The following is an 18405-nucleotide window of genomic DNA, read 5'->3' as shown; positions in this document are numbered from 1 at the left end:
AACAGTTCTATTTCCTAATCAGAATTCTAAAGAATTTTCATATACACACACCCACAAAATTTTCAGGTTTAATGAATTCCTAAACTGTATATTTTACTAAATAGCACATATACTGTAATGTAAATTAAAAAGCACAGATTTTAATTTTAGAGTTAAGCCTTTTTTCTTCTCCCTAACCCCCTTATTTTTTCCCCTAAATGACAACCTCACAGACATGCTATGTTCGTACATAAAAATTTTTAAAGAAGCCTTAGGAAAAAAAGCTGTATCCTCTATCAGAATCCCCAAAGAAATTAATTTCTAGGAACAGGAACAGTGTTTGCTGTACTGTGAAAACAATATTATATATTCAGTCTCAGGAAGAAATTAATTTCTCTTACAGGTGTGAGGTCTGAAAGGGACATTTGAAAATCTTCGGTGATTCCAACTTAATAGCACAGCATTCATGAAAGAGGTTTAATTCATTGCCAAGTGTTTCTTACCTTAACTTGGTAAGCAGCATAAACATCAAACATATAAAACAACATGGTCGATAAGAGAGAGATATATTAAAGCCTTAATAATATTTTTAAAAATATAACACTAAAATAATTAATTTTATTAAATGAATCAATAATTATCTAATTATTGTAAAACACATAATAATAATAATAATAATAATAATAATAATAATAATAATAATAATAATAATAATAATTAACCAAATCTTTCTACTGGAAATCTTTATCTCCAAAGTTTCCATTCACTGCTGCTGTCTTAAGTAATTTTTTTTAAAATAAATTAGTTAGGAGTAATCTATTTTCTCAATATTTGCCTTTTCCAAAGAGGAAAAATAAAAAGCAACAGTGAAAGGAGGATAGGAAATTTAGTATACCTTAAATAAAGAGGCTAAATCTTTTTAGTAACAACAGCTGAATGACAAAGATTTCTGGACATTTATTATTATTATTATTATTATTATTATTATTATTATTACTATTACTATTATTACTATTATTTCTATGAGTTCTATTGGCATAAATCCAATTATGGTTGTCACTCCATAAATACATTACCAAAGATAACTTCTGTCTCAAAAAGATCAAATATTTGAATTGGTAGAGGAATAAAACAACACATGACAGAGAGCCTAGTTATTTACCGTATTACAATGCTTGAACCAAATAAAACCCAAATGCTTTCTTTTTAGTGATACATCCTGATCCCAGCTGTGGAAGGGGAAGAAGATAACAAAAAACATTTTTAGGAGAAATATAGCTGAAATCTTGTGAATATCTTTAGTATTCCAAAGAAAACAAGAACACTATTTTGGAAATACTACCCTGTCTATCGACTATAATCTTAATGCTTAATTATTAAGTTTTCCCTAAATTAAAATATTTTATTTTAAAGGAAGACCTATCAAGTCAATAATTTAAAAAAACCTGTGAAATATATCCTAAGTGAATATTGGAATGCAGTTTCCCAAAACATTGCACGTTGTTAATCAGGAATGTAGTAAAGGAAGAAATCTTTTACTCTATTTCAATTTTACCTGCTCCAAATAATGTAATGAGAGGTTGATATATTTGGCTTCTGTCAGTAAGTGACCTCCAATTCCAGTCTTTGCAACACGTTCTGAACCAGCAAGGTCTACTAAATGCAGCTTGGAGTGTCGGATAGTTGCAGATCCAGGTTCCTTGCTGGAGATGTGAATAGTGAAAATGCAGTGAGATCGGCTTGAGGCTTGATTCATTGGTGTCTACAATGACAAGAAAAAAAGAACTCTCTCTGTTTAGTGGATAAATAAAATTAGCTTTTTATAGCTCAATAATCTGGCAACTGAAATCATCTATCCAATTTTTTATCTATTGAACATGTAATAAATATGCAAAAAAACCCCAAAAGGATTTACCTGCCATTCACATTCTGGAAAAATATTTGGATAACTTTAATCTGGACAAATTGTACTGCAAGCAATCAAGGTTGTTCCAAAATACTGTAACATTGAGGACATCAGCAAAGCAAGTGGCCTTACTATGTGAGGAATACTGGAAAAGGGCACCTTGACTGGAGGGAAAGTTACTAACTCCTGATCCCTGAGAAGTTAATAATTTCCCCATTGGTGCACCAATTCTTCCTTGTTTTTTCCTGATAGGTAGATACCAGTGTAACTAGGACTAGGACTTCCTATAAGGCTTTAAACTTTTGCATTATTACTTTTATTAAAAAATTTTACTTGGCAAAATCAGTACCATATTTTTAGGTGGCATGACAGAGTTTTCATAAAATGTTTGGCTTTAAATATATATTTTTTTGGGAATAACTACAGCCACACTTCCTTAACACATGGATATTCTTCGTCAGCTTTTAGAAATGCTCAGCCTTAGCATCATTTCAGAGGTTTTCTTAATGTATTTAAAATGCGGAACTGAAAATTTTAAACAGCTCTCAGTTATTTAACTTTAGATTTCAAATGACCATATGCCATCACACATTCATTTTTCTTAAAAAACATACAAAATATCTTTCAGCATCTAAAGCACCTTTTGTTTAGTTGTATCAAGGTATTGTTAGAAACTTAAATCAATAATAATTCCTCATTATCCTCATTTCATAAATAGCTAAAGATTTAGATTATATATGGAGATTAAAGGTTTAGCATAGAGATAGTATTTTTATTCATAAACTGTAACAAGTATGACTACATTGTTTTCATGACATAAATGCTGGACTGCAGAAATATAGACTAGTAAAATCATAAATCAATATTCTTGAGTTAGCAACTAAATCTATGTTTATTTATAGCTGCTGAAAAAAAAGTATTTTAAAAATCCTGGTTACACTGTTTACATTAATCTCTTGTCTCTACTTCATTCCTCTGTTATTCTGGAGTAATTTTTAATGTAGGCATATCCTGTGATTCAGCCCAGCTATACCAAGATACTGCTTTTTTTCACATAGTCTGCTTTGGCATGCAACACTGTAGATGGTAAAATGGCCTGCCTATTGCAGGTATTGAAGATGTTGTCTTATTAATCCAGAAAGGACAGCTCTTAACGGAAAGACTGCAAGGTGAATGGTCCTTTAACAGGAATAATATGGACAGCTATACCACTTGGTTCAATTGTCTCCATTTCAGCTTCTTTTTTTTTTTTTTTTTCTTTTTCTTTTTTTTTTTTTTTCTTCAGCCTTAATAGTGCCAGCACAATGAAATTGGTTTTGGGAACTGATCCAGCTCAAAAAAAAAAAAAAAAAAAAGATGACTGCAAACCATAGATATTTAACCTGGATCAGTTTCTTGATTCAGCCACAGCACAGCTGTAGAAAACAGTTGTGGTAGAATACCTGAAAACAGCAGCATACAGCATGAGAACAAGTAGGTAGTGTGCAGGAATAGCATACACTTGTAGCTGGTGGTGAAAATTCTGTAAGGAAATTTCAGCCCTAGCACTATTTTCTTTTGGGCTGCTTTACCTAATAAAGGCAAGCTCAGAGGGAGAGGGAAAAGAATTTTGATTATTATTTTATACAGATGAAGAATTTTCTAATTCATGATCCTGTGAAATGAGCAGCAGAGTGGAGTCACATGCTATGCTGTCCTCAGAGGTGAGGCTGGGCAAATGAAGGGGAAGTGATTTGTAGTGTTGGAATGAAAATAAACAGGCTGAGGGAAAGGTGTCAAGCAAGAAAATACTCCGAAACTTACTTAAAATGCAGTTATACTAAGGAAAAGTTATATGCTGTGAAAATGTACTTTATTCAGCAATTCCGATTCCATGAATAGTCAGAGCCAACTTCACTTATTTTACTAGGACAGCTATGATTTTATTATTTGCAGCTCTGTGAAGCAGGACTGGATATTTTATTTCTTCCAGCTCAAAATCCACAACAGAATTCATTTTAAGGACATTCTCCTTGATAGAACTGATATTAAGGGACATTTTGCACTACAGATATGGCATCAGTCACACTATACTGCAGAAAAGTCTAAGCCAGGTCAAATATCAGTCAGGTCCAGTGGTGGAGGCACAAAGCAAACATTGCTATGAAAGAAGCTGAAGAAATCATCACACTTCTGAATAAGCATTCTTACGCAAACTTGAGTTTCACACTGCAGCAAAACCTCATGTATTTCAAAATGTGCTTTTAGTCAGACCCATTTAATGCCAACAGAGGCAAAAAAAAATTCATATCATGAAAGAAAATAATTTCAGGCCTCTGAGTTCCAAAAGCACAGGGCAATATTTGCTCTAGGCTTTTACTGTCTATTGCAATACACTAGCCACGACCTTATTTTGTGTGTTCCAAGTAGATTTGGCTGGACTAGTCATTAGAAATTCCATTGCTTTTCTCTCCACAGTTTCTTTTACTCATGTAAATGAAAAAATGAATGTAGGTGATCTGGAAGTCGTTGGCTGGAATCCCAAACTGATATTTCTGTGAAGTCCTTCTTCAGAGTAGAACCATGGTTTAATCAAGACGCCAAGACTCCCTTTTCCAGTATGATTCTCTCTCTGCTTTGCAGTTCCCATATATAGGAAGCTCTGCTAGAACTCTTGCAGAAAGCATAAAGCAATAAAAATTTAAACTGTTAAATGGGATGCAATCATGAATGTTAATTGCATAATCCCCCCATACTTTGCTACTTTTACCACACAAGTAGATGCAAAGCACACAACAGAAATGATGACTTGTTGGCATCTCCAGTCCAAAAACAAGCCCTTTTTCTGTTTGGTTATCTTACATATGCAACTTCTGAGTATCACCATTCATCTGTTTAGAGAGTTTTAAAACAGAAACAAATAAAATTTTCTGGACAGTGTCTCAGAGACTACTAAAATGCTCCTTTAGTGGTTTTCGGAGTTCATTTTGGCTTTGTTAGCAGTATTCAAACCATATGTATATGAAATCATCCTCACACTAATTTGATGTGATGAAGAAAAAAAGAGAAAGAGGGGAGTGGCCTGGTTCTCACAGATGGTTGCTATTGTGAGAGTTATATATAGAACAACTGATGAGCTACAGTTACTTACAAAGAAATAATTTTTTCCAGGAATTCTGTGACATCATGAACCACATAAGCAGACTTTAGATGCTTTGTGATATCATGTGAACACTACAAAGGACTTAATTCCAGGTCATCTGTTGCTGCCCATTTGTGGCATGGTAAAGGACAAATTCAATAACATTTAGGATCATGACTTGGTAAAGCATCAGTGTTTCATTTGATCATGGAAAATATGTACAAGGTGTATTTCAAGCCATACTAGCCAGGCTTGTTTTATTCCAGGACAAAAATATACCTGTGTTTGCTAAAATTAAATAAATTGTATAGAAGCTTTGTGACTTTTAACTACTACATCTATTTATGCAAAGGTTAAAAGAAGGAGGCTTCTACTTGAATGAGAATCTACAGCACAGTCATACTGCAAGAAGCCTCTGAGTTGAATGTTTCTTTCAAGGAATACAAGGTCAAGAAACATCCAAAAACTTGCCGGAACCTAAGTTGTCCATCTTAATCTAATTCTTACCTATCTTAAGTCAGCAAAACACTCCAGGAATTCTCCCCTATATAGGAATTTATGTATTTCCCAAACCTTTTATTTGTTGCAGCTTCTATTATAAATGTTTTGACTAATAATAGCCAGAAATGGATGCTACTGGTCTAAATGGAGTTCTTAATAATTGAGGACCTAAGAAAGTTTCTTAAATGGGACAAAGACATATGAAAAGCTGTTTGAAAATCAGCTCTGGACTAACAGAAGCTGCTACTACCTGGAAGAATAATGTGTTGGTTATGGCTGCCAAAACACTCTGACAGAGAAAATACATGAAAAGAGTTCAGGACCACGGGGACAAAACAATTTTGCCGGTGATAAATGGAGTTGTTCAGGCCATATTGCAAACCATCTCCACCTGGCAACTTATATCGTTCCAGTGGAATCTTTTCTTCCTTGAATCAAAATATTTAGACAGCAGAAGAACAGAGTTTTCCTTTACGAATGAATTAGTCACTAGCCAATGTATAAAGAAAAGCTGATTCGGAGTGTTCAGAGTTTTTTGAGAGAATGTCTCAGTGAAAAGGTACAAAATTTTCTTTTAAGGAGTGTTTCTTTTTTTTCTTAAGGTTTTTTTGCTTTTGAACTTTTCAAAGAAGAGCAAGGGGGAAAAAAGTACTGATAGTATCCAACATTGATATCAAATCAATTTTCTCCAAACTCATGCTACAATCAGAGGGATATCTGCAGGGAGATGTTCTGACAGCTACAGTCATTCCACAGTTCAGAGGGATATCTCTGTCTAATTAATATAAACTCCACCAGTCCCAACAGAAAGATGCTATAAGGAAGAGCACGTAAATTGAAGAATAGGAGGTACCTGTCTTTGTATCTGGTAGATGAGAAAGACCTTAACATGTCTTTAGTTTACTTTCTAAATAAAATGGTAGGGGTGAAGGGGCTCCTCAGTTGCACTTAGGTACACTTGTCATAATTGAAATTGAAAAATTGTTGCTATGAAAATATAAGGATCAGAATAGGTGCAATCACTTCCTGAGAAGAAATACTTTATCTTTCCATATTTACTATGACTTCACAGTTAGGCCATGTTAAGTTCTAAACTCAGGTAACTTTTAAAATAATTAATATTCCCTGGCGAAGATATTATTAAACCTTATTTTATATAGTGCCTTTTATCCATATAAATCCCAAAGCATTTGAAGGATGATTCAAAGTAGTATGCATGACCAGTAATTTTTTTACCACACATGGAAATGAAAGCACCTGTACTGAAATGATGATGCCATTTGGTGCTAATATTACAACATAGCAGGTTTGTTGGAGTGGAAATAAATTAGCAATTGACCAATGAAGAACCTAGGAAAGCAGAAAGTTTCAATTTCTTCTGGAGCAGCACTAACACAGATACCATGCATTTTTGTCAAAAGTGACATTTAATCTCATATGCTCACACACTCAAATCCTATTTTTTCTATTTCACCCAATAAAAAAATCAGTCAAACACTATCATTGACTTTCTAAATCATGAGAATACTAACATACAATAAATACAAATAGATTTAGTTCAATTCAGAGGTCACAAGTCAGTCCCCACAACTATCCTTAAACCTTTAATTCTTTCTTGAAATAAACATATTTAAAATTGCCAAAAGCTTACTGATTGCCCTAAGTGTATTTCAAACATTTTAAATGATAGAATAAATTCTGTGTAGTATACACTGTATCTCAAATTTAAAAAATTTAAAATTTAAATTTTAAATTTAAAATTTAAAAAATGGAGTGCTATAGGTATAAAACCATGCACTAAAATATTTCCTTCCTCATTAAAACAATGTACTTTTTCATTAGAGGAAAAATAAATTCTAACTCTACATTCAACTGCAGTGCTCAGATGTACTAATCCCAGAAAATGATTTTACAGTTTTGAAATTGCTGAACATCCTTGGGAGGCTACCTTACTCTGCTGCTTTAAGAGAAATACTAAAATCCCTTAAGAAGTCTCAAAATCACAGAGGTTTAGGCATGTTATTTCAGAAGACAGGGGTCATATGCGATTCCCATCACAAGAACTTAGAAAAGACCTCTTCAGCTGAAGATATATTAATAGTATACCAAAATAAAATTGTTTGAGTACACTGCCTAAATGGCCAAACACTAATTTCCACACAGGAGCTTTTTTAGATGTTGCTGCTGCCAACTGCTTACATTGCAAATTAGATTTTCAAATCCTCAGCATGCATATCAGATACTGAAATCATAAAGTTGCTTTAACAGATAAAAAAAATAAAAAAACCAGTTCAGATTTTATAAGCTGTTGCTGCAGATTCTTATGTATTCAAATGTAACGAGAAACTGCTTTATTGGAAAACAAACAAAAATCTAGTCCTTGCATTCAGCAGAGCTGCCAACAAAAGACTCAGCTTTTTTGGTTTTGATCTCTGCCTGTTTCTCTCTAGCAAAATATGAGACAAAAAATTCCTATTTGGATTTTTACATTATGAATTGTCTGTGCACAAATGTCTTCCAACTTACCATTTACACAACTTGTAGTTCACATCAAAACTAGAGCAAAGGACCAGTCCTACACTGTCTATAAAGCAATCCTGCACAAATTAAGATTAGTTTCCTTTCTTTTCCATGTCTTGGGCTATATAGTTAGTGTGGGAAAGAAGCATTCAGTTGTAAGCGTTCCCTTAGGTTCTGACATTTAATGAATGAATGAATGAATGAATGAATGTTGCCTATAAAGTACTTTTAATATTGTGATGACTTTTTTTTAGCACAATCAGTGATGAGGGAAAAATGCAGCTCTCAAATCACAAGTTAGACTGCATTAGCATAGGCAATGCAAAAATTAAATTGTCATTCTTATTTTCTAAATAGTCACTCTTCAAAGAAGAGTTATTCAGGGTTAAAGCATTAGATTGCAATTTTAGAGGCTACCGATCTCAAATGTGATCCATGACAGTCACCTGAGTTTTTCCACAGCCAAACTCTTCATCATTAAAAAGATGATTCAAGCATTTATTTTACTTTCTTTTCTATTTAGGTTCATTAATCTTGTATCTTTTTCTTTAAAGTTTACTTAAGAGTGTTCTAATCTTCAGAGGTCAGAAAGTACTATCATAACTCAAGTTTTAAAAATATGAATCTCCAGAGAAGTTATGTTTTATGCCAGATGTCCTGTTTTTAGATCTCTAGATTAACCCTTGTCTCCTCTATTATGCTTTGCAAAGTTCCTCTCCTTCACAAGGTATCAATTTTTCTATTTCAATATCATCAAGCAGCTCCTTGCCTCAATGCTCAGGTTTATGAAAAGCTCTTATGTTGATTATCTCTTGCCTTAACGTATTTCCACCTCTCAAAATGTAACCATTGAAATAGTCATCCTTGAGAAAGAGAACAAACATTTTGGTTGCCTATTTATGTTTTGTAATCAAATGCTTCTTCCCCTGTGTCCAGGTGTATGTAGTCATCCAGCAGGAACACAGAACTACCTGACTATTCACATAGTCAAGTGTCTTTATTGTTAATGATTTATGATACATCCTTTTGGAGATACAAAGGAAGAAAACCCACAAAGTTCTAAAAGAGAATTAACTGTATTGTAGTAAAGACACATTGACAGTGCTCACATTATACAATACACTTTTTATATTTACATTCCATATCCAAGCATGAAGGAAAAAAAGAACCATACAGATGTCAGATATGGAAACATTTCATTTGAATTTTTCAGAATCAGTAAAAACATGCTTATGTTTGAATATTGGCACATATTTATTTTGAATTTCCTTTGAACTACCATTTGGGGGATTGATTTTTGGTGGTTTTTTTTAAATTTATTTGTTTGGTTTGGAGTTTTTTTGTTTGGTTTGGGGGGAAGGATTGTTTTGGTTTTTTTGTTTGTTGTTTTGTTACACATAACACCATGTGCTTATGCAATAAGCAGGAAAAAAAGAGGGGACTTACATTAAATACTTCAAAGGCAATTTAGTGCTTAATCATAGAATCATAGAATGGCTTGAGTTTGAAGGTACCTTAAAGATCATCTCATTCCAACCTCCCAACCCCATCACACTCCATGAGTAGGGACACCTTCCACTGGAACAGGTTGCTCAGGACCCCATCCTACCTGATGTTGAACACTTCCAGGGAAAAAATTCAGTAGGAATTTTTGACAGTGCTTTGTAAGGCCCCGTTTTCTTATCTTTACATGTCTGATACATGCCACATTCAAAAGTCAGTCTGTAGTTTATGAGAATTTTTGTATTCTACTTGTTTGAATTTCACTAAGTTATGACATCAAGAACCACCAATCAGATCCACTAGGGAAAGCTATCATCAGAGAAATGCTTATTTAATTTCACTGTGGAAATATACGCAAAAAGAGGATACTAATCTATCTCCAAGAACTTCCAAAATATACATCTTATCTGAGAGAGGAGGAGAGAGGTTTTTGACCATTTTAACTCTGGTGGTGTTAAGAAAGATTTGAAACAGCAAATCTCACCTCAGCAATCATTCTGTTGGTGTCCCCCAAGAAGAGTAGGTTTAAGGCTTCCTCTTCATTGGTTGCTTGCTGAAGAGACAAGTTTTTCAGATGAATGTTCTGATCAGAGTCTTCCATTATTGTCACTTTTCTACATGGAAAATAAAAACAACAAATGAAAACTAGAGTTTTAATGTGATATTGTTTCATACTTTCATTTTGATTGCACCTAAAAGGTGAAATCTAAAACCCAAATGCAATCATAATGAAAGAACTAAAAATATAAATGATACACATTAAAGCAAGTGTTAATTTCTTTTTTTACTGTCACCTCATTTTTATTATGAAACTCCTCCATTATTATGAAACTTCACATAGAAAAGGAATATAAGAAAACTGTAAGTTTTAGAGAAAGCTTTGGGATTTTTATTTCTTGAGATATATTAAAATCTCAAGAGAAAGAGGTTAGATGCATCATCACAAACAAATAATATATTGGGGTTTGTTTGCTGTTACCAAGTACAGATGATCATAAAGCATACCATAATTTTGATGTACAAATAGACATGGAATATTTCAGCATCAACACATCTGTAGTCAAGATGTTTCTAATAACTTTGCATTTATCAAGATTGTTTCTCTTTTCATTCTTCTTAAGTGGTAGTAAGTACAACTGTAAATTATCCCCTTCTTAAATTAAAAGCAAGCAAACAGAATGATTTTATTTATTCCCACTGTTAGAAATATTCTTAGTTCCACTTCTATAAGACTTAAAGTTCCCAGAAAGAAATTGGATGCAAGTAGCAAGGATATGGCAAAAGGTCCAGAAGACCTGCTAAATATTACTGAAAATCCTTTTCACTTCTTTAAATAGTCCTTTAAAATAAGAATCTTTTTCCTTTTGAAATGGTTACTGAGAATTAAACTTTATTAGCATTACTGAGTAGCCATTAGGGTCTCCTCAATTGGGACATTCTATAGTATCCAACATGGAGGCCAAGTAGTTGCCTCACTGGATTTGGAAAACTCCCAGAGAAAAGAATCTATTAAAACGGAAGTACACTAAATCTGAGGATGAATAACATCTTCTTCAGGGTGAATTACATGTTCTGATACAATTTAAAACAAGCAAATTAGAACTTTTAAAAAAGCTGGGAGATGTTTTTATTTAAGCTATACCTTTATTTTCTGTATAAATACAGATAACATTTTCTATCTATACATATACACCTATATGTGTACATATATGTATATAAATATTTTTTCATGTTCTTCAAGATAAACCACAAGAGGGAGTATGGGGCTTGAGTTTTTATCAGTAGGTAGTTCTTGCACGTTAATTACTTCAAGTTGCTTCAAAACCAGAGAGATTGGGTTTTGTTCTGCTTTGCTTGCCTTTTTTCCCCCCAAAAAACTGACAGAATCAAATCAAGCATCAAACCAGCATGCCCTAGTATTACTCTTAGATACTGTGGGAGTAGTTCACAGTCTGATGGCCGAAACATTCAAATGGACATACAGAAATAATTTTAACACATTGCAATACACTCAGTCTTTTCAAGAAAAACTGCATGTAAAAGTACACATAAAGCTTCTTTAGTACTCGTAACAACTGCTTTTCCAAGTATGATTGCCTCCCACTGTTAGCCTTATTTTTGTGTGGTGGTGTAAGACGTTTCTAATACAATCAAAACTCAGCGTCCTCACTCAAAGCATAAACCCCAGAGTACAATTCTGCTCTTGCAAGTCAAACTTTTGATAATGCCAAGTTGTATTCTGTCTGAAATTCCATCTCTGTGTGCATCACACATTAAAGCCCAGAGTGGTTCTCATTACAGTACGACACTGACTAGTTTTAATATTTTGAAATTGCATGATAAGCATCCTCTACCCATTTTTATAATTTAGGAAAATGATATTGTTTTATTATGCACATTTGGCATAGTGTTTAAACTTTTAAGGATCTTTTCAGTCTACTCTTTGATCAATGATTATAAAAAATTCCAGAAAATTCCAGAAAATTCCAGAAAATTAAGATATTAGTTTGGATAAAAAACTCTGGAGGATTATTATATTGGACAGGAAACCATGGGGACATCACAAAACAGCAACAGCTTCCTATTCAAGGGCCTTGCAACTATTAGGAATATTTCCAAATGGAAACCTAAATTTGCAAATCTAGAGAGCCATCTACCAAAACTTCCTCAGAAGGGTATGTTCCAAAATGACAACAAAATTATTTATTTTACAGTGCTATAAAGTTAATGTATAATATGATAATAATTTTGAGATAACTTTCTCTATATTAGTGAAATTTTTAAATTTCATAGCCCTAATTTGGACCTTGTGGTGGAAAAACTCTGTTAAGTCTCCAAGGCTCAGAATTGAAGAAATCGAAAATAATCTCAAAAACTTTATAAACATTTAAAAATTAATCATAATGATGCAAACAAATAACATATGAAGATACATGACTTCTATGGCAATACATGAGCAGGATATAGTGATACTACTTCATTGTGAGGAGACTACACAGCCAATAATAAATTTAGGAAAAAGATAAAAAGAGAAAAGCAGCAAGTGTGCATCTTGGAGTCAGTCCAGAAGAACAGAATGAATTAATGGATACAAATAGGTAATGTTTTGTAAAACTGCAAGGAACTTTAGGTTTTAAGAAAGAATGATCAGGATAATCATCCTCTGTATCATCCCAAAAACATGATCTTTTAGAAGTACAACTCCCCGAATACCACAACAGAGGACAAAGTCATTACTTATTCAAGAGGTAAGGTTACAAAGTTACTCAGCTACCAGCACAACTTTCTACAGCACTGATTTGATTTTCCATTCAAGTGGAGACCTAGAGCATAATCTCTTTATGAGACATGGCAGAACTATGAGATGAGTAAATGCTTGTGCAGATTTGCTTGACACGTCACATTGTGATAGGAAATCCTTCCCACTGTCTCCAATGGATTCTGTTTTGAGACAACAAAAACAAATTTGGGCTGTTCTGGATGTTATAGACGTGACTGGGAGACTGTTACATATTTAGGAGTTAATGATTCATGTAACAGTGAACCTGAGCAGGCACAGCCTGTGAGGTGCTGCACGCACAGCGCGGCATTCAGGTCTGTGCTGTGCTGCACAGATCCCTTGGCTGCAGGATAAATTCACTAAGTTCCCAGAAGAGCACCTTCTAGAATGAAGCTGTTTCCTTGTAAGAAAATTACACAAATACTCAAAAGAGCAAAAGGGAGACCTTCTCTCCGTGGCCAGGAGCTGTACTGCTCTGTGCAGTGTGCCATGGGGAAATCCATTCAAGCTCTGTTCAATGCTGCAGGAATGCAGGGTGCCCAGCACCTGATGGGATTTACTCGCCACCTGTATTCCTCCTCTTATTCTACCTTGCCAAAGTGGTTACCCTATTAAGCCATTTGTTGTGGGGCCTTTCTTTCTGAGATCTGGAAAAAGCTGTGTACTGTCTCTCTCTCTCCCCTCACCCCACCATCCAACAAAGAATCAAAACTGAAACAATGAGATTGGTGGTTCACGTAAGAACAAAACATACAAATTCTGTTAGAATTTGCAGGCAACTTCAAGAATCTAACTCACAAAAAGATATTTGTTAAATAAGCTTTGACATTCGTAAGAAAATTTGTCTTGAATTAATTTACTCATCAAATGCCTATAGAAAAGTTGCCTTAGAAAGACTTCACTTACATTCTACTCTTCTTCAGGAAACAAATCAACATAAAATATGGATGTGAATAACCAATATATTATGTATGCAGAAGTTATTGTATACATTTAAAGTGCAATTTGCTTAAACTGTAATTTTAAAAAATCATAATCTTAGAAGAAATGGTTCAAAACTGTTTTTAGCTGTCTCCTCATTAACAAAAAGAAAAGTCTAACCTTACAAAACTTTGTATTGTCTTAATCTGGTATTCAGTAGTAACACAATGACTATTCTTAATTTTTAAGGAACATATTTCATATAAAAAGGTGAACTAATAATATTATTAACCTGAGAAGTTTTAAAATACTGGTAATTCTCAGAACACTGAAAATATAGTTCTTGAAGGTGGTGAGTTCCCACATTACATAGTTGGTACAGCCATTCAAAGGGGCTGACTGTTGAGACTGGAGAGGAGCATCAGGTTTATTTGCATTAAAAAATCAGACTGAATAAAATATATTTCCTATGTGTTAAAAATTATTCCTTTAGCCTTTTTTATTTTTATCCTTCTTTGTTAAGGAAAACAGCAATTATTATACTAGTTGTTTTAGCTTTCCATGTCAGCAATTTGGTAACTCTTAAAGCCCTTGGAGGGCAGTAGAGAAACAGAAGAGTATAAACTCATTTGAGGTAGCTAACCAATATCCAGTAACAGGTTTTGTTTTGAAGTGAAAGTATTTCACACTCACCCCATGGAACATAACAATTTTACATGTTACTAACATACATTAAGATAGGCATTATTGTTGGTGTTTGAAGTTAACTGGCTCACAGCTTAAAGTGTGGCTTTGTTAAAGTCAGCCAGCATCATACTAAAACTTACACACTTCCCTCTCAAAGAGGACTTCAAAGAATCTTCACACAAAAATGGGGAATCACTTTTTGTGGACTTGAAATTTAGATTCTGTTTTCCCCTGGCTACAGCACTCCTGGGTAATGGTTGTCTGAGCTCCTTGAGAAGTAGCTCCTCAATAACTGCAGTTTAGACTGTAATTCTAAGGCAAAACAGCACAAAATGTACTTTGCCTTCACATGCAAGAGGGCCCCCTGCCATAGGACAGGTAAAGTGGTAACCTATTGGTTATCTCTGACTTAATCCAGTCATTCTTGACTAACGATTCTATAACCTCAACCTTTACTTTTGTGTTATATCTGGTGCCAAAAAAAAAAAAAAATCTGTACTTCTTAATAAATAACAACAAGTTAGGAAGAGTGTTTATGGGTAGGTTGTAACTAAAGTGAAATTGGTTAGATTCAGTAACATTGGGTTACATAAATTGCAAATACACTGCAACAGAGAACCTGTTGGAGATAAAAGGCTCTTTCACAAATGCACAGTAAATTAAGAGCTTCAGAAAAGTATTCCTAATTTAAACAGTCCTGCAAAACTTTTATGAAAACATGAGGTGGCAGTAAGTATTTAAATAGTCTTCTACCAGCTTTATTTTATAGCAATAATTTCATACTTTTTATGTGCTTGAAAAAAATCATAATTTCCTTGTATAAACATGGAATTCTGCAGCTACAAATAGAATTAGACTGTCAAATTCAATTTTTTGCATTCTAGCAAGTAAGATTCTTCAAATGTTTTTTGCATCTGCTGATGCTAGGTTTCTGCTACAATGTCACAAAATTAAAACTCTGTCAGATTTGTGTAATAAAACAAGTTATAATTGTACACTGAAGTATATTTTGTATAAAACATTAATGTATATCAAATGATATCTTTTTTGGGCTACATGTAATATCATTCCAACTAAACATCAAGAAAACTAGGTTTTTTTCTGTTAAAATAGAAGTTTAATGGGATTTCAAAACCAACATTATTTGTTGTAGAAATATCTGTAACTATTAGAAACAATATACCTATTTATGTATACATATTAAAAAATGTATATGTATACATACCTCTACATATGCATGCATATGTAAATAATTACATCATTCTGTGTATGAACCTATATATGTATACATATAGATAGACATAGAGATGTGCAGATATATGGGCCCCATTCATGCATTTGTCAGGAATTTATTTCCAGAAAGGTAGTAACTGTTTTTCTGAGAGTTTCTTCCCTTCTGGCAGACTCAGATGAATTGAGTAAGGAGTGTTAAAATGAAAATTTCATAGTCTACGGAATATACAAAGTATGGCTACACACAAAACCTTGACGTCAGGAGCTGAGATTCCAAGTCTAATCATGAAATGATTAGATGCAGTGGACAATTTTTAAAATGTTTATTATTCACTTTGCCTTAAGCATCAAATACTATTTTAATATCTCATTTTTCAAGTACTATCAACAAGCCTGTACCCACGAGCTTTTCAGAACTTCTATCACCTGAATGCAATCTGTGTTTATTCCTTACATTGAACTGGTAACACAAAGCCAATAATGCAGAGTTTGCAGGTCAGAAGTATGTATCTTGCATTCAAACTGTATCCCTTTCTTTTGCAGTAATATGGATAACAATACTGTTCCAGAACAATCTGCATGCCATATGAGGTTAACTAATCCTTTTGGTTATTCTTCTAAAATGACACATTTCTTCAATACTCTTCTTGTTTATCTTAAATACTTAGGAAAGTATCAGCACTGACTGCTAATATTTACCCAAGAATATTGGGTGAATACCCTGCCTTTGGCTTTTTATGGTGCTTAAAGCTTAGATGATCCACTGTGGAGTTCAACAGAAAATTATGCATAATATAACACCTTTAAAGTACAAAAAACATTAGTTCTTTTTAATAGTCCCATTAAATACAGACTTTCAAGCAAACTTGAGAAAGTTATTATTTTGTATTTTGCTTACTAACACTAAAATATTAAGAGCTCTTAAGTACATAAAATTCTCAGAAAAAGTAAATATATATTAGGTAATAAACACCTGATAAATTTTAAATTATGCGATCACTGTTTACTTATATGTAACTACTACTTTATCATTTATGAAAATTAATCAAGTAATTGAAATATAGTAAATCACGCAACTACCCATTCCTGCAATTTTTACTCCCCTTTTAGATCAGAATGACACAATATATTTTTAAGTTTTGAATCCCCAAACTACAATATTAAAAAATAAACAAAACATATTTTATTAATTAAATACTTTTACACATGTTAAATATGAGTCATGTAGGTATAATTAATGTACACAACGTATTTTATTGACAAATGATGTAGTGGAAATAATAATATCCGTGTACAGTAAAACCTTAAAGCACATATTAATATTAGTTACTCTGCATAGAAGAATTTATTTTCTCACTAAAACTCATCCTGCAGTAGTGTACACTATGTAAGTTTATAGGTAATTATGATTATCTGAGTATGCTTTATCCCTAATTTATAACCAAATTATCTAACAACTTTTACTTTTAAAAATAACCTTATACACAACAAGGAGTTATTCCTTAGTTTAATTGAATCCCCATACATAAACTGATTTGAGAATTCTAAAACTCACAGTTATTAGCAAATACTCAGTACCTAGTTTTAAAATCTGACATATTTTCCAGAGCACATGACCACCAAATATCTGTTTCAAAGTTGCAATTAAATTAATAAAATTCAGTTTCTTTGAATTGAATAAATTCTATTTTATAAAATGTTAAATGGAATGAGCTGAGATGAAATATTTCAAATAACTTAATAAGTGAAATCAATAATGCAATAAACTTGAATAACTGAATAGCATTACCTTTAATAAGTTGAATAAAAGTGTAACACTATTTTTTTGCTTACTGTAAAAATGGACACAAAAATTAAATTATTATCCAAATTAGCCTCTGATTAAAATTTTTGTCTGCATAGCACAGGAAGTAGGTAATAAATTAAATTAGAATCCTAAACTTTGCCATGAAAAACATCGGTAAATAGACACAGTCTTTATAGTACCAATGTGTCATAAAGCGATAAATTTTACTTCAATTTTACAGGTGAAGAAAGTGAAACAATGAGACCAAGCACAGCCCAGTCCCACACTTTGCATTTATCTGCTGTGTTCCTAATCTCTAGCTTCTTTTATAAACATCAATCTTGAAACTTATTTCCTACATGCATGTCCTAGATACCCCGTACTGTGTGGAAAAATAAAGCTCCATTTAAACACAATAAAATATTGTGTTGGAAGAATTTTTTAATAAAATGGTTTAATAATATGTGAATAACATAATTCGTTATTTCAAGATAAAATCCTATTGGTTTTGTGTGGTTGCCCCATTGAAAACTTTCGGTATGTTTCCTGCTCTTGTACCAGTGGTGATTTCATCACTATTTACATGCACCTGTTACCCTCATGCTGAGTGATAAAATTCATGGTGCCCAGCATTATTTCAGGGCATTTGCAATTCCAGTCAGCAACTCAATTATTCACACCTATTTAGTAAACACTAAATAGCTTTAAATAGCTTAGCTATTTAAAGAATAACACAGACTATAAACTATTATTTCAGACTTGGAGACTAGGATTTGGATTTCCTATAAATTAGAAACCTTTAATTTCAGCAGCTGGAGTGTTCATGACCTACAAACCTTTGTTTACTACCCTTTTCCAAGCATTAGTAGGTGCTAGTGTCTGATCAATGACAACTGTTAGGACAACCATCCATTCTGAAGGAAGCACACTGTTCTTTGGGTTCCTTGTGGCCCATTTCCTAGCTGTTA

The 18405-nt window shown here is 33.1% G+C and overlaps 1 protein-coding gene across 5 annotated transcripts in view; it reads right to left on the bottom strand.

Moving 5' to 3' along the window:
• The window catches only part of KIF6 (kinesin family member 6), a 161750-nt gene that overhangs the window by 122464 nt on the left and 20881 nt on the right, over positions 1 to 18405 (bottom strand). For all 5 annotated transcript variants that reach the window (XM_069009817.1, XM_069009822.1, XM_069009818.1 and 2 more), the window contains 2 exons: positions 10015 to 10144; positions 1535 to 1741 (listed from right to left, as the gene is read on the bottom strand). In XM_069009817.1, the coding sequence (XP_068865918.1) occupies positions 1535 to 1741; positions 10015 to 10144 (337 nt within the window). The remainder of the gene's footprint in view (positions 1 to 1534; positions 1742 to 10014; positions 10145 to 18405) is intronic.

Source organism: Aphelocoma coerulescens, chromosome 3 (assembly GCF_041296385.1).
Source record: "Aphelocoma coerulescens isolate FSJ_1873_10779 chromosome 3, UR_Acoe_1.0, whole genome shotgun sequence".
Lineage (NCBI taxonomy): Eukaryota > Metazoa > Chordata > Aves > Passeriformes > Corvidae > Aphelocoma > Aphelocoma coerulescens.
Note: the sequence above shows the minus strand (reverse complement) of the source record. Positions and strands in the feature narration are given on the sequence as shown.